The sequence below is a fragment of the Abramis brama genome (assembly GCF_963993115.1).
Source record: "Abramis brama genome assembly, chromosome: 10".
Taxonomy (NCBI): Eukaryota; Metazoa; Chordata; class Actinopteri; order Cypriniformes; family Leuciscidae; genus Abramis; species Abramis brama.
This window is the reverse complement of record NC_139972.1, coordinates 8,977,837-9,002,135: the sequence shown is the minus strand read 5'-3', so window position 1 is coordinate 9,002,135 and position 24,299 is coordinate 8,977,837. Positions and strand designations below refer to the sequence as shown.

At 36.2% G+C, this 24,299-nt stretch overlaps 2 protein-coding genes across 5 annotated transcripts in view; both read left to right on the top strand.

Annotated features, from left to right (window-relative positions):
• Positions 1-13,146, top strand: part of LOC311090570 (calpain-9) — a 28,284-nt gene extending 15,138 nt beyond the window's left edge. Inside the window, exons 8-21 of the mRNA XM_084125917.1 lie at positions 1,803-1,894; positions 2,682-2,756; positions 2,861-2,997; positions 4,676-4,821; positions 7,026-7,243; positions 9,016-9,058; positions 9,179-9,253; positions 9,331-9,391; positions 9,634-9,698; positions 10,541-10,609; positions 11,436-11,514; positions 11,848-11,964; positions 12,647-12,705; positions 12,954-13,146. Of these exons, the coding sequence (XP_083982043.1) occupies positions 1,803-1,894; positions 2,682-2,756; positions 2,861-2,997; positions 4,676-4,821; positions 7,026-7,243; positions 9,016-9,058; positions 9,179-9,253; positions 9,331-9,391; positions 9,634-9,698; positions 10,541-10,609; positions 11,436-11,514; positions 11,848-11,964; positions 12,647-12,705; positions 12,954-12,980 (1,263 nt within the window). The 3' untranslated portion in view covers positions 12,981-13,146. The remainder of the gene's footprint in view (positions 1-1,802; positions 1,895-2,681; positions 2,757-2,860; positions 2,998-4,675; positions 4,822-7,025; positions 7,244-9,015; positions 9,059-9,178; positions 9,254-9,330; positions 9,392-9,633; positions 9,699-10,540; positions 10,610-11,435; positions 11,515-11,847; positions 11,965-12,646; positions 12,706-12,953) is intronic.
• A 1,878-nt stretch (positions 13,147-15,024) lies between these two features.
• The window catches only part of actn4 (actinin, alpha 4), a 39,769-nt gene continuing 30,494 nt past the window's right edge, over positions 15,025-24,299 (top strand). The window contains exons 1-2 of one of the 4 annotated variants that reach the window (XM_084127510.1): positions 15,048-15,205; positions 15,297-15,384. In XM_084127510.1, coding sequence (XP_083983636.1) covers positions 15,316-15,384 — 69 coding nt within the window. In that variant the 5' untranslated portion in view covers positions 15,048-15,205; positions 15,297-15,315. Of the gene's footprint in view, positions 15,385-24,299 lie in introns of all 4 variants that reach the window. The other 3 variants (XM_084127509.1, XM_084127511.1, XM_084127512.1) reach the window with 3 other exon arrangements.

The window sequence follows — 24,299 nt, the reverse complement described above, 5'->3', positions numbered from 1 at the left end:
CATTTTATGGTTCTATGCCTTCCACAGATAAATTATATACATAAAATTACATTTAAAACACTTAACTTAGTGATTGCTATCAGGATGTGAAGAGACTTTCAACCAGCATTACAAAAAATGTTTCTGGAATAAATCGCCACCTCTTCCTTTTAGCGAACATTCCATTTTGCAAACATAATTGGAACGTTGCTTTTAAATGTTCTCCGAACATTCCGAAACAAGTAGTTACATTTAAAAATGAACGATGTATAAATAGTGTTTTTGTGCTGACGTTTTGAGAACATTATTAAAGACCAGGTAACGTTAATCGAACGTTCTATTAACGTTACTGGAATAATGTTTGTTCATAACTTTGAGAGAACCTTGACAGAACATACAGCTGGGTACCTTGTTCCTGTTTTTCTCTGTCTCCCTGTCTTTCTCTGTCTTTGATGTATGTTTCATCTTAATGCTCAGAGTTCCACTAGAGGGCGCCGTCATCTTAAAGGACAACAGAGCATGTCTGGAATGGTGCTAGTATGCAGTATGCACAGTATTGTTGTGTCCCAGTTCACATACTCTTATCAATCCGAAAAATGTTCTAAAAATGTTTTGATAACATCCCCATTAAGTTATGAAAAAGGTTATTTCTGGATGTTTTTTAAGCATTTAAAATGTCCAGTTTTTTAATGTATTAAGAACGTTTCTTCTTGGTTATCTGAACATTAGAGGAACATTCCCATTCTATAATATTGAAAACATTATGAGAACGTTCTATTGTTATTACTTAAGAACATTACAGTTCTGAAGAACGTTTCTTGTTCGCTGATCCTTCTAATGATTAAAGGACTTTCTGACAATAATGGTCAAAAATGTTTTCTCCCAAAAGGTTATGTGATATCCCAAGAGATTTGTTCTAAGAACATTTAACATAATATAACATCATATATAACATCATATGTTCCATTAACAGGGTCTTAATGTTTCTGCTAACATTACAAAAACATTAAGCAAATATTTATTAAATCGAAGGACGTTCTGACTTCTGAGAACATTTGCTCAACATTAAGAATGCATGTCAAATATTAATAATGCATTGTTTTAAAATCAGCTTCACAATAATAAACAACAAAATTCATCATTTATGAAACAAATTCAATTTCAGCTGTAAAGCAGCTCTACAGAAGATAAAAGTGACATTATTCTGCTCAATTTAGTTCAGTGTTGATTCAGTTCAGTTCAATAACAGTGTCGATGCTACAAAGTTAGTGTCATCATCCAGCTTAATTCAGTTCAAAGTTTTGTTCTCATCCGATAGTGTTTCTGAACATTAATCGTCTTTTAAATCCTGTAAGTTCAAGTACATCAAGCTAGAATTTAGCATGCAACATAGTGAATAAATGTGAAGACTATTGGATTTGGTTTCACATGCTTTTTTAAGTAAATATAAGGCGTCCTTCACACTGCTGTAGCTTGCAGAAATGTTTTATATTTATTGAAAGAGGAATGTTTAAATCTCACAACCTTTGTCAGTAATTTAAGGTAGGCCAATGTATTATACGCATAATAATAAACTGAAAATAGTGTGGATGTAAGTATGCTAATATTTCTCTCATAGTGTCTAAATAATTGAAATGTTGTGTGTGTGTTTGTGTTTGTGTGTGTGTGTGTGTGTGTGTGTGTGTGTGTGTGTGTGAGTGTGAGTGTGAGTGTGTGTGTGTTTCCTTCTAATGGCCGTGAGGTCAGAATACACCTCAAACAGCTGGAAGGGAGACCCAAGCACATCACATCTGTTCAGCCTGAGTTTGGTTTGTGTGTTTCAGATCAAGAGTACAATCGGTCCATTCGAGCTGGTGCGGATCAGGAACCCGTGGGGCAAAACTGAGTGGGAGGGGCCCTGGAGTGACAAAAAAGGGTATGAAACTGTGTGTGTGTGTGTAAATATATATATATATATATATATACATACACACACACACACACACACTACCTTTCAGTAAGGTTTTTGTTTTTAAAGAAATTAATACTTTTATTCAGCAAGGATGCATTAAAATGATCATAAGTGAAAGTGAAGGCATTTTCAATGTTACAACAAAAATTCTGTTTAAAATAAATTGTGCTCTTTTAATTCATCAAATAATCCTGAAAAACAAGTATCATGGTTTCCACAATAATCTGAAGCAGCACAACTGTTTTCAACATTGATAATAATCAGAAATGTTGCTCAGCAAATCATCTTATGATTTCTAAAGGATCATGTGACACTGAAGACTGGAGTAATGATGCTGAAAATTCAACTTTGATCACAGGAATAAATTACATTTTAAAATGCATTCAAATGGAAAACAGTTATTTTAAATTGTAATAATATTTCACATTATTAGTGTTTTTACTGTATTTTTGGTCAAATAAATGCAGCGTTGGTGAGAATAAGAGACTTGGTATGTAATTTTGATTGTATGTAAAATTATTCACCTAGCTATAGTTTGGGTACAAATCTGTCCTCATCAGAAAATATGAAAAGGTTAGTCTGTAGTTATTCTAATTTGCTTTATCTAAAACAATAGAAGTCTATGATTTTTCAAGGCAAATAAATGTGTGTCTGTTTGTTTGTGTATCTGTTTTTTTATGTGTTTTTGTCTGCACATATCAGTGTGTCTGTGTGTATCTGTGTGTGTGATGTGTGTGTGATGTGTGTTCAGCATACAGTGGAATATGGTGAGCGCTGAAGAGCAGAGGCGAGTGCAGAGAGTCCAGCAGGATGATGGGGAGTTCTGGTGAGTGTCCTCTCTTTGCTGATTGGTCGATTCATGCTCAGGCTCTTCTCCGATGCACTTTTGTGACGTGTTTTCTCATCATCGTCGCCTTCTCTTCCCATCAGGATGTCTCTGGCGGACTTCCGGCAGAACTTTGAGATAATGGAGGTTTGTCACCTGAGTGAAGACACACTGAGTGAAGGCGGAGTCAAAAAGCCCTGGAAATGTACGGCACATCATGGACAGTGGACGCCTCTGCAAGGTAAATGAGCATCCATATTCACACACACACACACACACACACACACACACACACACACACACATGCACATACACACTCTCACTCACTCACTCACTCACTTACTCACACAAACACACACACACTCACACTTACCCTTACACACACTCACTCACGAACATACTCACTCACTAACTCACTCACTCACTCACTCACACACACACACACACACACACACACACACACGCGCGCACACACGCACATACACACTCTCACTCACTCACTCACTCACTCACTCACTCACTCACACAAACACACACACACTCACACTCACCCTTACACACACACACACTCACTCACGAACATACTCACTCACTAACTCACTCACTCACTCACTCACACACACACACACACACACACACACACACACACACACACACACACACACACACACACACACACACACACACTCACACTTACACACACTCACTCACTCACTCACTCACACAAACACACACACACTCACACTCACCCTTACACACACTCACTCACGAACATACTCACTCACTAACTCACTCACTCACTCACACACACACACACACACACACACACACACACACACACACACACACACATTTTTGTTAAAAATAACAAATTAAATTAAATATAATGCAGTTTTTGTTATAATAACAATTATTTAATGACATAAGTAAAAATATAATAAATATGTAATATAGTGCTCAGCAAAATCTCCTCTCTAGCTATTTTTTTCTATTCAATTAACATGATATGGTCGTTAAATGGCTTTCCTGAGCTAAATGTAACGTTATGTGACATAATTGTTCTCCTGCTGCTATATTGACCTCTTTCCGTGGTTGAAAAACACTAATTGGTCGATATTATGTATACTTTCGGTAAGTTGTACTGCATCTTTAAATAAAAAAGTAACAGATGATCGAACCGAGCACTTGACTTCAACGTGCACTTGAACTGAGGCGCTCAGCGATCTGTCACGTCACATTTACAAGCGCCAAACGTATTTTTGTCTGAATTTCGTAATAAAATTGACGGAATCTAAGAGCTGAGAATTAGTTTAATATTAAAAGTACCTCTTTGCTCCGCAATTTGTCTGTGCGTGAGAAAATGGATGTGTGGCGTGAGAGCGTGTGAAAAGTGTCAATTGCGTGAGTCTCACGCTCAATGCGTGAGAGTTGGCAGCCCTGTGGTCCATCGAAATACGATGATGACGTCCACGCCTTTAACTGTGAGATCTTTGATGGCTGAACAGTCCTATCACATCTACACACACACACACACACACACACACACACACACACTCACTCACTCACTCACTCACCATGTGAGTGAGTGTGTGTGTGTGTGTGTGTGAGTGTATCTCACACAGGTTGCACAGGTTTGTCTATACTGGTGAGGGCCACTAATACTGTGAAATATTATGACATCCAACCTGGAAATATTATGAAATATTAGGACATGACATAATATTATTTTGACCAATCCTAACTTTGATTTATAATGTTGTTTCTGTTTAAATGTTTAAATATGTTTCTGTGATGGGTAGGGCTTGGGTTAGGCCTTGGACAATATCATTAACCTGATATACAACCAACGGAAGTCTATGCAGTGTCCTCACTAATATAGCGAAACAATCATGTGTGTGTGTGTGTGTGTGTGTGTGTAGGGCCGCCTCAGTTTAATCTGACCCTGTTGGAGGAGGACGACGACCCCAGTGACCCTGAACTAACGTGCTCATTCCTGTTGGCACTCATGCAGAAACACACTCGTCAGAGAGGAATGCTGTTCCCCATCGGGATGCACATTTACAAGGTAACCCGTGAAGTGTTCACCGTCCCACAAGCAAGCTGCAATCTCATTGGCTGGCTTAGTGCAATTTCCACACGGCTCTATATCAGTCCACCGGAAACTGATGTTTACTGGTTCCAGGGGCCTCATTTATAACCGTTGCGTACGCACAAAACAGGCCCTGAAAGAGGCGTACGCCACTTCCGACGCATAAGTTGTGATTTATAAAAACAAACTTGACAGGAAAATTTGCGCACCTGCACGCAAACTCTGACCCATGCGTACGAACGTTTTGGAGATGGAGCAGTTTGGCGACACCGATGGTGAGCTGGAGATTAGTGTCTTTTTGGTCACTTTTAGACAGAAAATCTAAAGAAAATTAAACATCTACAGAAAGATAATACAAATATAATTTCACTCACCAAGCCTGTCACTTGAAGCAAATATCCATCCCTTCTTAAATGTCCGCGCCAGCGAGCGCGTTGGGCCGTTTAGTGAAACTGACGCAGTTTAAATAAATAAAAATAATGATTTAAATTATGTTTTACTTCTGATATAAACATTTAGATTAAATATGCCATTCAAATATTTAAACACTTAAACATGAAATCATTACTGAGAAGTTACAACATTTTTTATATTCAATCAATAGAAATATTTGTTGTGGATGCGATGCTTTTGAACACTTTTGCTGTGGCGTGCTGTGTTTTAATGTTTTAACCACAGAGATAATTGCTTATCATGATAATACCAGATTGTCTGAGAAAATAGTTTAGTGCAAATAATGCCCAAGGTCTATCCGTTTCCATTAAAAATAGAAATCAATTAAAAATACAATTCGGCCAGTGGAAAAGATTGAGAAAAACTTTCTCTGAAATGTATTTTACACTATTTGATTTATGTATTCGAAAATAAGGCAAGGATAGGCAACTACTTGATTTTTATTAATGTAATGTGTCTTGTACCGTTAAACGTTATCACGTGGTTGAATAATCATATGCAAATAATATGCAGATGAGGATATGCATAGTAAAACTAGGCGTTGTAAGCTCCATATATGGTTATTTCAGGGTGGAGACGCATGTGCGCACAATCTTCCGCTGACTGGGATTTATAAAGTGAATTCTGCGCAGGTTCTGGCGTACGAACGGTTTTATAAGTCTGAATATTTTTTTGCGTACGTCATTTTTGGCTTTCGGGCGCACGTACATTTTTAGTAAGGTTCCTACGCAGAGTTTTATAAATGAGGCCCCAGGACTGCAATAAACATCTTAAAGAAAGAACTATTCATTTTATTATATTATATTGTATATAACATATTAAACCACCAATCAAAGGTATGGAATAATTAAGATTATTTTTATGTTTTTGACAGAAAAGGTGTCTTCTGCTCACCAAGGCTGCATTTATTTGATCAAAAATACAGTAAAAACTGTGAAATATTATTACTATTTAAAATAACTGTTTTCTATTTGAATATATGTTAAAATATAATTTATTCCAGTGATCAAATCTGAATTTTTAGCATCATTACTCCAGTCTTCAGTGTCACATGATCCTTCAGAAATCAGTCTAATATGATGATTTGATGCTCAAGAAACATTTCTGATTATTAATGTTGAAAACATATTTTGTGTAAACAGTGATACACTATCCTTCAAATGTTTGGGGTCAGTGAGATAAAGTGACAGTAAAGTAATTTGTAATGTTACAATAGATTTATATTTGCGGTATAAATGCGGTATTCATCAAAGATCATCATGTATCATTTATTTCCATGATTTCCACAAAAATATAATAAACAAATAATTACATAATTTTAAATTATTAAATTATGAATAATTGAGCACCAATAATAGTTGAGCAGCAAATCATCATATTAGACTGATTTCTGAAGGATCATGTGACACTGAAGACTGGAGTAATGATGCTGGAAATTCAGCTTTGATCACAGGAATAAATTACATTTTACAATATATTCACACATAGAAAACAGTAAGAATATTTCAGAATATTACTGTTTTTATTGATCAGATAAATTAAGCTTTGCTGTGCAAAAGAGACTTCAAAAACATTAATAATCATAGTTATTCCAAACTTTTTTTCAGTAGTGAATATATTATAATATTATAAGGAATCATTCTGAGCTGATTTGAGTGTATCAGTGTCTCTCTGAACTCTCCTGCATGTGTGTGTGTGTGTGTGTGTGTGTGTGTGTGTGTGATCAGGCCCGATCCGAGCGTGATTTCCTCTCCTCCCAGGACATGTCTCAGCTCAGTCCGGTGCTCAGCACTGTTAAAGATCTTGGTTACGTCCCGCGGCGGGAGCTTGTGTTGCGCGGTCGCCTGGCGCCCGGTCATTACATCATCATTCCCAGCGCCGAAGAGACCAATCAGGCGGGAGAATTCCTCCTGAGAGTCCTGACCGAGAAAGGAAACGCCATCAAGTGAGTGAGGCTCATCCATATGAGAGAGTCACAAACCTGATCTCTTATGTCTCAGTTCACAGCAGTGGGGTTCAACGCTGAGTCTCTGGCTGTTTATACTGAGCAAATACTGCCTTAGATTCACTGCAATTAAAATCTCAATATGAACTCAAATATTTGTGAATAGCAAATGATCTGAGCTGCTATTATATATATATATATATATATATATATATATGAAGAGTTCAGATGCAAAAGCCTCTAAGTGCCATCTGAAATTTTCTTCTAGAATGATAATTTTTATCAAGCTTGTATATTTAAGTTCGGTAATTTCACTTAAATGACAATTAATAGGTAATTTGCATTGCCATTTAAGTGAAATTATTGAACATAAATATACAAGCTTGATAAAAAGATCATTCTAGAAGAAAATTTCAGATGGCACTTAGAGGCTTTTGCATCTGAACTCTTCATATATTTATTTATTTTTAAGTAGCTTTTATTTTATATTTTCACTTTATTTAAATTTTAGTTTAAGTTTTAGTCATTTTGCAATGTGCTTTTTGCTGTTTATTTGTTTTTAATCTCTAATGTATTTTAGTTTGAGTAATTTTAGTACTTCCACTTATTTTACTTTAGTTATTCACCAAGGCAGCATTTATAATTTTAGTCTGAGTTAAGTGTAAGTTTTTTGTCTAATATTTAATTGTATTATTTCAGCCTTATTTCCATTAATGAAAATGATTTTTAATAGCTTAAAAGTTTTAGTTATCCTTACGAAAAAGAAGTTTATTCAAGTCTGCTATCAGTATACTTCTTTTAAACTAAGTGTACTTTCAGTCTACTTTTTATGTACTTCTCAGAAATACACTTAAAATTGCACTGAAGAAAAAAACTGTGATAAAAAAGTGTTTATTAAAGTGTTGATAAAAAGGATGCATGAAGCTAGAATAAAATGTTTTTAAAATGGAAAGAGTTAAAGTACAGTTAAAGGTATATTTCAAGTATAAAAACTTAATTTCCTAAATAGGAACACAGTAGTATACTTAAAGTGCAAAAATAATATATAAATAGTAAACTACAAGTATGATGTTGTTCACTTAAAGAAAACTTACAAGTATACTCGCAGTATAAAACAACTAAACTTGCAGTTTACTGAGAGTATACTTCAAAGTGTACTTTCATTAACTAAAGAAAAATTCTATTTGACTAGTAAACTATCTGTATACTTATAACTTTACTTGTAGTATAGTTAGCAGTACAAATAAAAAACTTTCAAAGCTCAAAGTTTTCTACTGTTATTCTTATAGTACACTTACAAGTATACATTTATACATCAAAAAGTGGGCCAACTTAGTCCTAAGTATTGAAACAGTACAAGTATACTTACAAGTACATTGATATTAGTATCCTTAGTACATAAAGTACACTTATAATATACTTCAACTTTACTTAATAACATTAACTAGAAGTATACTTATTTTTTTGTAAGAGCACAAAAACAATGATTAATGCTATCGCTCTATACTTCTATATATATAACTTATTTATATTTTATACTCAATACTCAATTCTGTCTATTTTCATTTCCCATATGAGAAACGCTTGTTTTTTTATGTAATATGAATCTAAAGTCTTTGTTTTAACGTACACTGAAAAAAAAACAAAAAAACTTGTTCAACATACTCCAATAATCTTGGTTTTATTTACAATTTCGAAAAGAAAAAATCTATACAGTGTATAAATTTACATCACAGCCTAAATGTGTGTGTGTGTGTGTGTGTGTTTTGCAGAGCTGCTGTGAGACCTGGAATAGATGCAACCTCACCTACACCGGTAAAACGGAGACATTTACTGTGTCTAGAGTCACTGCTTTGATCATTTATGATCACTGGGTTCATTTAATTGCTCATTTTTTAATTATTTACATTCGTGTGTGTGTGTGTGTGTGTGCAGCCGCTGTCTCCACGTCTCGCAGGTCTGCCGTCTATAAACGAAGCCAAAGCTCTCTTCCTGAAACACTGTGTCAAGGTAAAAACGGTCAGTTTGTGCATGTATTGTCATATCTAATGTCACATGCACAGTATGTTGATATGCGTCGTCTGTAGGGCTCGTACTGTAGGCCGCTGGATCTGCAGAACCTGCTGACTGAAGCCATTGCAAAGGGAGGTGAGAAAATGTTTATGCAAACGGTGCTTTTCATCCATTTACTTCTTTATTTCTACATTTGCATTTCAATGCAAAACACTCTTAGCAGGAGAAGTCATGTTCACTGTTCCTCTCCAGTGCCGTTATAATGCAATTCTTTACATTCGTTCTGCAAGCCGAGCTGAAAACCATACGGGAAGTGGTGCGTTAACCAGTGAGGAAGTGCATTTGTTGATGTTGTTTCTTGTTTTCTGTCCGCTCAGTTTTCGCAGGTAGTGAGAAGAAACTGAGTTTGGAGCAATGCAAGAGTTTTGTGGTGCTCATGGATGTATCCTGTATATCGAGTGCACTTGTTTTACTTTATTCATATTTTTAATAGATTTTTAGTTATAATTTATAATTTATTTAATTTATGGAGTAATATACGCCATCCCAGGTGTTTATGACTTTTCTTCTTTCAGCCAAACACAATCTGAGTTACATTAAAAAAATATCCTGGCTCTTCCAAGCTTTATAATGGGAGTTATCATGATAATTTTTGTTTAATTTGTAATCATTTCATCATGTTCTTTTCTCATTTTATTATTATTTTTTACAATTTCGGTTTAATTGTTCTTTTAATTTCAGTTTTAGTTATTTATTTCAAATCAAAATTTCATATCACAATCTGAGTTATATTAAAAAATATCCTGGCTCTTCCGAGCTTTATAATGGCAGTGAATGGTACCTTGGATTTTGTAGCCCAAAAAAGTGCATCCATCCATCATAAAAGTAATCCATACGGCCACAATAAAGGCCCTCTGAAGCGAAGAAGAATATCCATAACTTTATAAATTATAACCACTGGCTTCCGTTAACAGCCGTACGAGAGTCTAGTTCCGGCTGAAGAGTTATATTCCACTGTTTTACTATATTTAGAAATATTTTAAAAATCTGAAATATTCCAAACTTTTTGTGTGTCATGCAACAGTTTGCTTCACATTCTATTTCTAAGAATAGTTTGCTGTATATGTATATATATATATGCTAGTACTCCATTCTCAGCATAGCGCGGGTCTTATCTCAGCCGCCTCGGGCATGTTTGGGTGTGTGAGGTATTTTATGGTGCAATTCAAAAGAATGCATAAGATTGGGTGGAGATCGGAATGTCACCTTAACCGCACCAATCAGAGCCAAGGAATGGGTCGACTCAGTTTGACAGAGTTCCAGGCATTGTGGGAAAAACTCCAGAAGTGGACGGTGAGGACATTTACCTGTTTTAATGAATGTGTAGGGAGTGTTTGATTACGGTGAGGTGACGGCAGTGTGTTTTCATGTCACATGACAAGTGACATCATCGTAAGAACATTTACACAAAAAAAAAAAAATCACCTAAAACGGACAATTCTTTTAAAATGTACCCTCATTTTGGATGAACTATAGAGTGCATTAGTGCCCGCTCACTTTTTTAGCGCCGTTGGTTCTGGAATTATTTTTTTCCATTCATTTCTCCCATAGGGATTTAAAAAAGAAATTCTTCATTAAAGCGTAATAAACCATGAACCAGGCCAATTAGCTATAAAGGTGAATCACAACACTACAAACTTTGATTTGAAGCAAAAAAGTATTTGAAAATCGGACACAAGGTACAAAGAACATGAACTTAACAGCTGAAGTGAGGCAAAGAACTACAATCCCAAGCATTGCAAACAAGATAATCAAATTAAAAGTGATGGAGAAATCTTGGGTGGAGTGGGCGGAGCTAACGTCATCTTTCGACTCTCTGATTGGTGGAATTGTCTGTCCATCATCATGGGTAATGTAGTTTTTCACCACAAATTCCACGATTATTTTAAAACTTTTTAAAGCAAATACCATCGATTAACAACCTCGTTGCTCACAGTCTTTAAAGCTTTATAAGTTATCATTCAAAATCAATTTCCTTATGGAGAAAATGAATGGAGTTTTTACTTCCGGAACCCGACTGTTGCTGCTTTGGAATTGATTAATATTCATTACTGCATTTTAGATCAAATAAAGACTGGATTACGTGATTATTCACCCTTCTGTGTGTGTGTGTTTGTAGGGTATTTTTATGACATTTGACAGAAACAAGAACCAATCGCTGGATTACCAAGAAATCTCCCCCGCTCTGTCAGCAGCAGGTGAAACCTATGACACACACACACTTACTCACACTCACACGCATATGCACATTAATGCAAGTATGAGCAGGCACACACACACACACACACACACACATACACACCCTATACATGCAAATGCAATCATTGACGCAACAGTTCATTTATAGAGAATGAACACATACACACACATTCTGTTACTCAGACACTGTTAGTGAAATGGTTTCCCACACGTCAGGCTGTAACACACCCAGCTCTCAGAAGAGAAACCTGTTCATTCATCTGTGAGAGGAATGTTGGAGGAGTGTGTGGGCTGACCATCAGGTTGATCTGTGCTCGTCTGCTCTGGTCTAGGCATACAGGTGGATGAGTTCATACTGCAGCTCATCGGCCTGCGCTACACAGAGCCAGACATGACCGTCAGCTTCCCGGGATTCCTCTTCCTGCTCTTGAAACTGGACAGCATGATGCGTAAGAACACACCAGTCAAAGTCAAATTACTGGAACAGTTAATGCAAAGTGGTCCAAATGCTGTTTGAACACACTTGGCATTGCATAAGAAACAACATCAAATCATGTATATAAAATAAAAATAGTATATTTTTCATGCATAATATTTCAGAAAAATAAGTTTGCATGGTTGTAATGGTAAAATAGTAAATATGTGACCCTGGACAAAAAAGTCACATGGGTCATTTTTTTGAAATTGAGATTATAAATAAATAAGCTTTCCATTGATGTGTGGTTTGTTATGATAGGACAATATTTGGCCAAGATGCAACTATTAGAAAATCTGGAATCTGAGGGTGCAAAAAAATCAAAACATTGAGAAAATCCCCTTTAAAGTCCATTTATGTTGGTGATTGTGCTGCATTCACTCACAAAAATAAATGTTTTATATATTTACGGTGGGGGAAATTTACAAAATATCTTCATGGAACATGATCTTTACTTAATATCGATCATTTTGACCCATACAATGTATTGTTGGCTATTGCCACAAATATACCAGTGCGACTCGTGACTGGTTTTGTGATGCTGGGTCACATATATTGTTTAGAAGGCCCTAAAAAGTATTTGGACTTCACTTAAGTATTAAGCCACACTTAAAAGTGTCACTGTTGTTTGTGTGTGTGTGTGTGTTTGTCTTCAGGCAAGTTTCAGTCCTTTGATATTACGGGAATGGGAATGATTTCAGTGAACTGCAGACAGGTAAAAACATGAAACGCATGAGAGCGTTGAGCATCTCACACACACATTCAATATTTCATCCTCTCTGATCTGCCACCTGTCAGATCCAAGCTTCCTAATTCTTCTTAACCGTATTTCTGCAACATGATCGACAGTTATTACTTGAGTCAGACGTGAATTTCTTGTCTTGTGAAAAATGTGATTTATTTACTGTGCGCCAACTGAATATTTCTGTGTTCGTTTCTTTCGCTCTTCCTCTTGATTTGTAGTTTCTGCACATGACCATGTACAACTGATTCCAGACCAGCTGCTGGAAAACTACATACATCTGCTTCAACTGCTGGACAATACAGTGGACATGAGGCAAAACTACTGTATATATCACTGCACAGAACTGCAAATATTAACCTGATTTTACTGCTTCTTTTACTGAATTTGCTTAATAAAAAAAATCCTACAATAATTTGCGTAATTTTTTTTTAGTACTTACTAGGCTATAATAAAAAATATCTATATTTTTTTTAACATTATTATTTTATTATTATGTTATTAATTATTTTTAAGTTTAATAATTAGTGTTTGCTATATTTTAATGTTTTATTGGTTGAGTAGCACTATGATCAACATTGTTGCAGAAATAAATTGGAATTGGAATTGGAATAATAATAAGTTAAAAATGTATGAGTATAAATATGATATAAAATAATGATACAAATAATAAATAATATATATTCTGACATATTGATCAGATCTCGTTGCTTTAAAGTCGGCATGAAACGGAAGTCGCGATAGTCTTTTCTTCTCTATAGTGACGTGTATCCGAGTGAAGCGGCTTCTCGAACAAGAACGAGTGTAGGGCGGGGCTTGATTGGATGGTTGTGGTTTGCTATTGGTCGATCTCATGTGAGTGACAGGTTGCCCCGCCCTCACGCCAGTAAACGCATCATCAGAGAAGAGAAGAGATGCTGCTGTGAGAGCGAGGGGAAGTTAACATTCTGATTAAATAAAAAAATAATGCTATTCACAGATAAATCATTTATAATAAAACTGCAATATTCCATAATAAATAGGAATTGTCAATTTTGATTTCATGGTGACTTTAAACTCATAATTGTGATCTTTAAATGTGTTGTTCCTCTTGCTCTGGACACATGTTCCGTTTATATTTATTTCAGTGAGCACTTTTGAGAGCACACATGACTGGGAAATATGCCAGATAATGAAATATGTGTGGATGGGATCAGTTCAGGAATCTTGCATGAGCTTTGGGTCTGTAAAATGTCCCAGCTATGATTTCTGACACACGGCTGCTTCTGCTTTGAATTGCAAAACAGTAAATGAATTCAAATAAGCAACTGATTTGTATTCGGATATTATGGATAATGGAAGAGATTACCTAAATAAAGATCAGTATCAATCATTGGGGGTGTGTATTAGTTTGATGCAGTTTAATACTCAGGATTTGGGTATTGTAAACAATGTAAACAACAGCGTATGGTCGATGCGCTCGTCTGTCTGATGTTGACCCACTTCACGTCCCCTTTGACAGACACCATGAAATTTTAATGTTAGGTTTAAGCAGCTTATAGCTGTCAGAGAACCAGACCAGTTTAACTACAATAAATTTCCTTAAACAATATGTGTTATTATAACTGTATACAGTGGAATTCAAATGAAGAAGAACACAACCGGCTGGTGAGTGTTTCGTGGAAAGTGTATTAATAATAGATTCACTCTTTCTGTTTGTGTAAAGTTAGAAGATACAGGATACATTGACGTACAAGCCGAAAATAAGTATCTTTAAAGTGACATTTTCTAAGCCCATTGCTTTTGATTACATTTAAATATAATAATAGATTTAATTATATACACATTTTAAAATACTTAAATATATATAATATACACTTACATGTATAAAATGTTTGTATGTGTATATGCAAATTATATATTTAATAGCATATATAATATACATATTTATATACATGTATAAAATGTATATATATATATACACGTTATATATATATGTATATAATATGTAAATTATATGTTATATATAATTAATATCCAAAATATTTAAATATAATTATATACACATTATATAAAATCTATTTATACAATGTAATATTTTAATTTACAGTAAATACTTAAATAAATAATATATAACATACATATTTATATACATGTATTAAATTGATATATTAAAAATATATATATATGTTCTTAAAAATACTTCCCCCTGCGATATCCTCCAATCGCAGAAGCCCACCCAGTTCGTGGGTAGAGCTGAGGTCGGATATCTTCTGAATAAGTAAACAGGGTCATTTAAATATTCATGAGTTTCTCGGGCCTACTACCTCCTCCTCAGTGGGAGCGGCGCGTCTCTCCTACTCCATTTTTCGTCAGAAGGAAGGGTGGAGGAACACACTTTCGGCGGGGATCCTGTCAGTCCACGCAGCGGATACTTCACACCGAGCAACAAAGACTTCGAGAGCGAGCAGTGCAGTCTCATTCCTTCTCGTTGGTCGGTTAGGAAGAGTCTTTACAGTGCCCTTAGGGTTTTGTGACATGGTAGATTATCACGCTGCTAATAATCAAACACATTATTCATCCAGCGGTCAACAGCAGAGCTACATGGAGCAGGAGAACGATTGGGATCGGGACCTACTACTGGACCCGGCCTGGGAGAAACAGCAGAGGAAGGTAAGAGGTTCTGACGGGAAAAGCTCGGGGGCCGCCGCAGGGGCCTGTGTTAGGAGCATATTTGTGTGAATAACACGTTTTTTAGTCACGCATAATGTGCCTTATTACCATTAGACGGCTCTTATATGCGCTTAGAACTCGCTTCGAATGTTAGAATGTTTCGCGGGTTTCGAATGTTACGGTGTTACAATGTTTCAGTCGTGCGCGCGCGCGCGCGTGTGTGCGTGAGTGATACATTGTAACGGCTGAACCTGTTTTACTAGTGCGAGTTTCATTCGCTAGTGCTGCTTTTTTCTCCCCTACTCTGTTCTTTCTCAAAGCGACATTTAGACTCCTAGTTACAGCCAGACATCCGGATTTAAAATGGCAGTAGCGGTAGATATCACAGTACAGGAGCTTAAAATAGCTGCCGAAATGCTGTTTCTGGAGTTTATCTGCTGTTCTGGAGAGGAAGGATAAGCGTAAAAAGAAGAAGAAGAAGAAATTAACCTAACAGGCGCGTTTATATATTTAGTTCTCTCTTTTTTCAGATTTATAGTGTTTTATGCTCACGAATTATAGTGAGGAATTTGAATGACGTTTTTGGGTGTGTGTGTCTTTTGGGGCAAAGGCAGGCTTGACTGATCTGCCGTTTTGTGTGTGACAGACAGGATTTCAGATTGGGTTTTCAGAGAGAGTTTGAGAAAGGAAGGTCAAAGTTTGATTGGACAAATAATCAATTATTAACCCACCGGAGCCCCTTAAGCAAACGCACACAGAAATATATCACGTATATATAGACACAGTCACTGCCCTTCAGACCCCAGAGGTATGAACGCACTCATAACTGGGACATTTATTTGAGAAACTCGAGTGGAGGAGGAGATTGACTGAATTCTTCAGCACCCTCCCCCTTTTCTACTTGTTTTGTTACATTTGTGAGGCCAAATTTCTGTAAACTGTTTCAAATGGCTGATATCTAGAAAACAGTGGATGTCCAAGTACAGTATAGTACAATTTGACTTCTGCAAATAAGATGAATTTAAACCACCATATTGCCAGTGTCTATTGCTTTATATCATGCATAAAATCCCTGTCAAATATCAGTGAAATAGGTGTCACATCTCTTTGACAGTGCTTTTTTTCAAGTCATAAACACACTCCGCCTTGGAGAAATCTGGTTGGCTGACACATTTTTTGCAAGGTGGGTTTGTGGTTGGGGGATTGGTTTGATCAAATTGATCACTTTTCTTGTTGCATACTACCATGCTGCTTTAAATTGTAGTAGCCTGTATAGTGTGCATAATATGCACAGTATATGCATAAACACCCAGTTAACTTACAACTATTGTGCATGTGCATGGAAGACTGTATCCTGCAAAACTTGCATTGTATGACCTTCCATTTCCAGTGTCTAAAATGTCATATTGTTTTAAAATCTTAAATGCCAAAATATATAATGGGGTTATTATCGTAATTTGCTTAATTTCTCCACCATTAGTGGCACTAAACAGAATTGTGAAAATAATCACTGTTATCAAACAAGTTTCACACTCCGATTATCTGTTATTGTTCAGTCAATCAGATGCCAACAAGTGCAACAAGTGCACACTTCAGTAAGATTTTCACAAGTCTGCATGTTTCTGCACTTGGAAGTTTAGTGAACGTCACTTCAATCTCGATTCCCCACTGGTCGTAAAATGACATCTTGGCTCTGGAATTTCTATTGCATGTTTATGTGGATGGATATTACACACAGACCGAAGTTCTCTTGTGATTACCAAACCAACGCATCCTTTATAAAACCCCACACTGAGTTTCATTACGGTCTCCATGCACCGCTGCCTATTCCGCTTGACCGAAACAAGGCGTGTGGAATTATACCGAAGTCATCCCCTTATCCGTGACAGACGTGAAATTACTCCCCAACAAATGCCAAACGCCCTGTGACCGGCTAAGACTTGCCTCTCCGCTCCACCCAAATTGTCTAAAAGGCCATTGAAGTGTTTCAGCCTCCACTCAACAGCCTGTCTGGGCAGATATGAATTGAAATAAGATGCAGTGATTGAACTGGCTTTGTTCTTGTTTTGTAGATAAGCACATATAAATCCAGTAGTGTTTGATAAGAGAGATGTCTATAATCCTACAGGACAGCAAAGACGGGTTGTTTTGGAGTCTCAGACTTACTACTAGTGTGAAATTGCAAATGTTACTAGGGATGCACGATATATCAGTATTGGCCGATATATGTTCTTTTTTAATGTTATCGTAATCGGCCCGATAGGAACATTTAGCCGATAAATAATGTATTATTTCCTTCAGCTGAGACACTTCAGATGCGCACTGTTCAACATGATGGTTTTGAATTGCTTGAAATATGATTGAAATTAGGGATGCACGATATGTCAGCCGCCATATCGGTATCGGCCGATATGTGTTCATTTTTAATGTTATCGTTATCGGCCCGATAAGAAAATTTGGCTGATATATTAAAGCCGATAAATAATGGATTATTACTTCAGCTGAGACACTTCAGATGCGCACTGTTCACCATGATGGTTTTGAATTGCTTGAAATATGACTGAAATAACTTTAAAAAAAGGAAAATACAGTTAAGTGCAACATGTGCAGCGCAAATCTGTCATATCGGCTACAAAAAATGATAATGAGAACATTGTAATTGTGTGCTTTTGGTTTTGTAATCTGGCTCCCAAAAATTACATAAAAATTTTTGGATTTAGATTTATCGGCCAATATATCGGTTATCAAATATACAAAATTATCGGTTATCGGTATCGGCCAAATGGCTGTGTATATATCAGGGATCTTTCCTTCAATTCATCATAACTTTTGTATAGTTTTTAAACAATCTCCAGTAGCGTTTTCCACTCCCATACCCCATCAAACGCTTCCAGATGTTTATGATGAGCATGGATGTCTGTTGTATATTATAAACAGATGATTTTGACTCTGATTGAATGAACCGCATTCTACACTGCCACCAAATTGTCATCTTGCTTGCCAACAGTAAACAGACTTTTTTTTTCTTCTGATTATTATAAATAAATGTAACTCTATTTCAATATCGCTGTCTTTCATTACATTGACGTTGGCATGAAAATAATAAACCACTAGAGACTGTGTGTTTTAGGGATTTGTACCCCAGTTAAGGTCTTTAGGCTGTTGTATTTAGATCTCTTACATGTAATAACTTCACTGTAATGCATAGCCTCGAGTGGCTTATTGCTTTATAGCACCGATAGGGGTAAAAAAAAGAAGGCTTTCAGAGAACTAATAACGTTGGCCAAATAAAAACCCTTGAGTCATGAGGACTTGAATGGAAGATTGTTGTTTGAAGAGTGCTGTGGATTTGGTAGCGAGTTTGGCTCTGTATAAAGGTCTCTCTCTATCATTATGTCTGTTTTAAAAGTGTTACAGAACTGAAATGATCACAACTGCAAGTGTAATCGTGTTTCTATTCTGTACATGGACTGGACCGAGACTCTACGCTACTGTTCAGGGGCCTCGCTCCTCTGTAAAACAGTGGGATTCATTCTGAGAAGTTCAAGACTTTGGCTCCGTTCCAAGCCCTAGTCAGTTGCTGTGTTGTCTGCTATCTAAATAGAGGGTTGACTTCTCAGGCAGCTTGTTAACTGTTCCAGAAACAGTCACTTATGAGGTTACCTTTCACTCTTCCAAACGGTAACCTTCAGAAGTGTTCTTCAAAGGTTGCAACTCATTCAAAAAATACACTAAATTACCTTTCAAAGTTTGATTATTGGAGCATGTTTTACAAGGACGTTTTTTCTGTACTTCAAAATGTCACATTTAATTCAATGTGTTGCGTGCCATTTCTTGGTAATTATGTGTGAAATTAACTAGCAATTTCTGTGTGAAAATTGTTTTGAAGTTTTTTTTTTTTAAATGTAGTGCTCCAACAACAGACTTGACTCATTGATTTAGTGTTTGGCATTGTCATGTAACTAAGTTGAGTATAATAAGCGTAAAAGTACACACACACATTATTAGGTCAAATAGTCCATTTGTATTTGGAGTGAACATTTGTGTTGCTACATTTTAGTTTTGCGTGAAATATTCAACATCTTATATTGATATTTTTCACTCTACTCATTGTAATACGTTATAGGATCCAATCGATGGTCACTTCAAGGAAGTCATTTTATTGTTTATGGTCATGTGATCCTGGGTTTGAGTTAGTGTGTAAACAGAAGTTGCAATTATATTGCACACATTTTTGTCAATCATTTCAGTTTAAATAAATGAAAGTAAATAAGTGAATACGTAAGTACAGGGGTTTCCAATCTTTAAGATGCAATGGACCCCCAATATGATCATCCTTGCGTTAGGACCCCTTCCATTTATAAAGCATCTATCCTTTAGAAACATCAAACACTCAATTTATACAGTAAAAAATTAATACATGTAAAATTAGTTTCTATTAAGAAAATTTACATTATTAAATTCTTTCTACTCACTATAGTAACTATTTTTTTTACAGTTTTTCTCTAAACTTTTCCACTCGCTTGAGGCCCTTTGGGGGTCCCAGGACCCCAGTTTGAAAACCCCTATGTTATATAGCTATGTGACTATCCACAGTCCAAAGAAGAGCTGGAAGAGATTGATTATGTTCAGTTCACCTCTTCATATTTCTATATTTGGTGTGCGGCATCATGATAGCCTTGCCTCAGGGCCGCTGTCCCGTCCGGTCACTGAGTTTGATTGAGCTCATCGATTGTGTTTTTTATCTGTATCCCAGTCTGCATTGTAACAAACTTGGTAAAATAATCCAGGATAGGATTTGGTTCGCATCACCCTGGTTCCCTGTGCTTTGTGCTACAAAAATACGTCATCCCTGCAAGACTCAATTTGTGCATCTTGTGTACTTTAGGCTTATTACACTATTGCGTTGTTAGCTTAGCAGCAAGTAAGCTTAATATTAAACCGTTTGTATCGTTTTGAAGTGCACTTTTGATTTGCTGCCTGTGTAGAGCGTTTCAAAACGCTTACTTTAAGATGTCTTTAAATGCACTGTAAAAAATATGGTTGGTTTAACTTAAAAGTTGCCTTAATTTTGAGTTCATTGAAATAAAAAACTTGACAATACAATTACGTAGTTAGTTAATAAATAGAATCTCTGAATGTTATGCTATCTGAGCCACATGAATTATTAAAGAAAAATAAATTGTGATAAATCATGAAAATAATGACATGTATTAAGCAGCGCACTAGGCTTTGAAACGGATGTGATATTTAGTGAAGCAGGATTGTAGATTACAGCAGGTCTGTGTTCACAAGGTTTTCTGTGTATCCATGAAAAATAAAATACTCTTTTTTTGTTTTTTTTGTTATTACTGCATATGCAAATGTTGCATTAGTGAAGCTGACACAAAACTACAGCAGTTATTAATTGGAGAATCCTGTAGACTTGCAGTGTAGAAATGCAGAGTGTCTTCAGAAGCGATTGATGTCCACCTCACTCAGTGACTTTGGCTTGTAACTGTTTGTCGTTTAACACTCACTCTCTCACTGATATTTCACATGCATATTTTGCGTGTGTTTCTCGGTTGTGGTTTGGTCTCGAGAGCATCGCTGAACAGGCGGTTCGCTTATTTTTGTCTCTATAAGCGTTTCACACCATGTTATCAGCTAACGAGACGTGCAGCGCAGAATCATGTGATAAACGTACTATACGTGTGAGTTCCTGTTAAAACTAGGCTTGAGAAAATGTCTGCTCTAATTATTTGGTATAATACCTTGTACTTGCATTGTTTGTACTTGCATGTGCATGTTCATAACAAAAAAGTGCGTAATCAAATCCCACTTGGCCATGTGTTGTGTTCCTGAAGTGTTTTTCCATGCACTGTAACTCTGTTACACACGAGGAGTTGCATTGAAGAGTTTGCACGTTGCAAATGAATTTAATTTGGCATTTTTCTGAAAGGTCAAACGGATTTGTCCTCTCTGGGTTGCCATGACTCAAAGGTCCTCGCTACAACCCGCCAAAATAAAGGTTTGGTTTAAATGTATGACAGAAATATATTACAATTGTACAATAGAATGTACTTCTCAAAGTAGAAGTAATAATAATAAAAAAATCTAACATTTCATAGGGCACTATTATCGTTAAAAATGTAATAAATTATGAAATGTGACGTTTTTTGAATTTAGTTGATCAGACATGCTTTTTGATAATCATTAAACCAGAAAACAGAGTTTGGTGAAACGTATTACACAGATACACTGTGACACATGGCCTTATGAAATCCATTTATTTTATTTTTTTGACCAAATTCCATTTTTTTCCGGATTAATAGTTTTTTCCGTTTAAGTTTTGCTGGTCTATCTAATTTAAATGTTAGTAATCAATGCATGTCCAATTAATTGCAATCATTAAACTTATAAATTTTAACAGTAGTTTATTAAAGGGTTAACAAAACATTTTTATGGCCCTATTCATTTTTTTTTTCTCAAATTCCATTATTCGCAGGTATTCATATCTGGCACTAAGTAGTTCATGATAATGAATGTGTCGTTTCCCAGACTGGAGTGCTGACCACGAACTCTCTGAATGAAGAGCTTGACCATGAGTCAGAGCATGCTGGGATAATTGAGGCGTAAACTGAAGCACTGTGGTTACTGTGCAGTAATCCAGTTTGGGATTGATTGTTGTAGTGGGTGTTTGGACCAGGTTCAGGTGTGTCCCAGTGAAAAACCTGAGTGGGAGTGGACTGAGATAAGGGCGTTATAATATGAGGTCACATAAGGCGTTGCGTCACCTGACCTACTTCAGTCACGCCCAGCCGGAGAAATACTTTCAGTATTTGAACATATCTACTTGGATCATATCAGAAGCCTTAACGAACGCTAGAATCAGATCAGATGTGTTGAATGACTAAATATTTTATGATCACAGATGTGCTATTTAATGTAAACAGAATAAGAGTTTCCCAGTACACCAAAAATACAGGCACTAGTTTTTAATTTTGAGACATTAATCATATTTTTTTCAAGGAACAGCTCTTCTCTTAGAAACCATTTTCACAGATCTTGTATTATTATCAGAATTGTAACATTTCATTTTGAATTCCTTTTATTAGAAGTGAGCTGAAATTCTAGTTCCTTGTATTGATCACTTGGAAAGTTGTAGAAAAAATAATAATTGGTTTCAATTGGTTTCAAGAATGTGTTCTGTTTGTATAGAGAGAGTAAAACGTTGTTCGATAACAAGGAAAACAACGTCGTCTTCGTCCTCAGGGTACTTGATTCCTTACAAAGCATTGAGACTCAGATTGCAGGACTCTTCTTGTCGTATTGGTGATATTTTACTTCTTTTTTTTTTTTTTACTATTTATTCTAAGGGTTGGAAGCGTCTATAAAATTGATCAGTAATCACAAATAAGGTCATGAGTCGCAAAAGTCAAAAAGTGTGGGAACAGCTTTAGTTCAGATGCATGACAACTAAAAAAGTTCAATCTACTTCCTGTTTTACATCCTGGTTATCTTGGTGATGGTCATGTGTAAATGAATGATAATGTGTTTGCCGGTCGCCTCAGAAAGGCTGTGCCAGCAGTCACTGGTCTGTGATGTACAGTAGCTGTACACAGCTGTTGTTAGCGTTGGTGTTCAGCTCTCGGTGTCCCTCGAGGATCTGTGGAAGTGGAAACATTAGGAACTGATCCAGCACACATTGTCCAGTGCTCACTTTTGGGAAACCGGGAGTCATTCCTGCCCTGTCACTCACCGTTCACCACGTCAGGGCTTCGTAACCTCACCAGCCTGCTGAATCACACACTCCTGCTTTGGGAATTCACATGTGACTTAGTCCGTGGGGAGTTGAGTGATAATCCGTGATAAACATCTGTGATCCATGGATATTATTGGTATCTAACATTACAAAAAATAAACATTTAGTTACTGACTCAAACAGTGGCTCAGTGACTCAAATAAAAGAAAATTAAACTAAGCGAGTTGCCAAGGCATCATTTCAGAATTTTCTTTTTTAGTTTTTACTTGAAGTACTAAAATAACTACAACTGAAATAAAATTAATAAGAACCATAGAACATATTAACAAAAACTTAAAAAAAAAATGACAAACACTAAAATTACAGTGAAACCTAATTCAAAATATTAGTAAAAACTATAATAGTGTATCAATGATACTTTTACAGCCCTAGTTTGTTTGTTTCAAATATACTCTGTCAAATTTCATTCCAAAAATCGTTGTTTTTTAAAAAAAATTTAAGGAAATGAAACCTCCTTTAGGACGTTGCGGTTTTGTTTCATGACTGTTTCCTTCCTAAATTCTCTTTACTATAAAGCAAAAACTGATGTATTTAAATGTATTTTCTTGTATGCAGTCTTGCGCTTAACTATTCGATGCATGACGTGACGCCTCACAAATAAATACCCATATGAAGTTAAAAATGGTAATAGTCACAACTTCCTTTGCTCCCTTTGATTCTCTCAATTTTGGATTGTTCTTTGTTTTATGTGTATATAAAATTGTAATTTGTTTTTGTAGGAATTCGCTGTGCCCCCACCCGCCCCTTGTCCCGTCCGATCATCTTATTTACTGCATGTTCTTGTACAGTTTTTGTTGTTCGCACACCATGAGGAGATGTGCTGGACACTTTCCCTGTCTGTATGATGTCCTCCTCAGCACTAAAAGCTCTTAAGTGCGGCGGCTCAGACAAAAGACTGTCCTCTAAGAGGATTACAGCCTGGTTTCACCTAGTTTACCATCTGAACTATACGTTGTTGCATCACAGATGTTTTGATCCTTTAATTCTGCACCCTTTGTTTGGTTGGGTGGATCCTGAGGGGGTCTTTTAAACACTGTTGGGTGAGGGGTAAGTTTATAGTAATGTGACCCATCATAAAAGACACACCACCACCAATAAAGCCTGTCAGCGT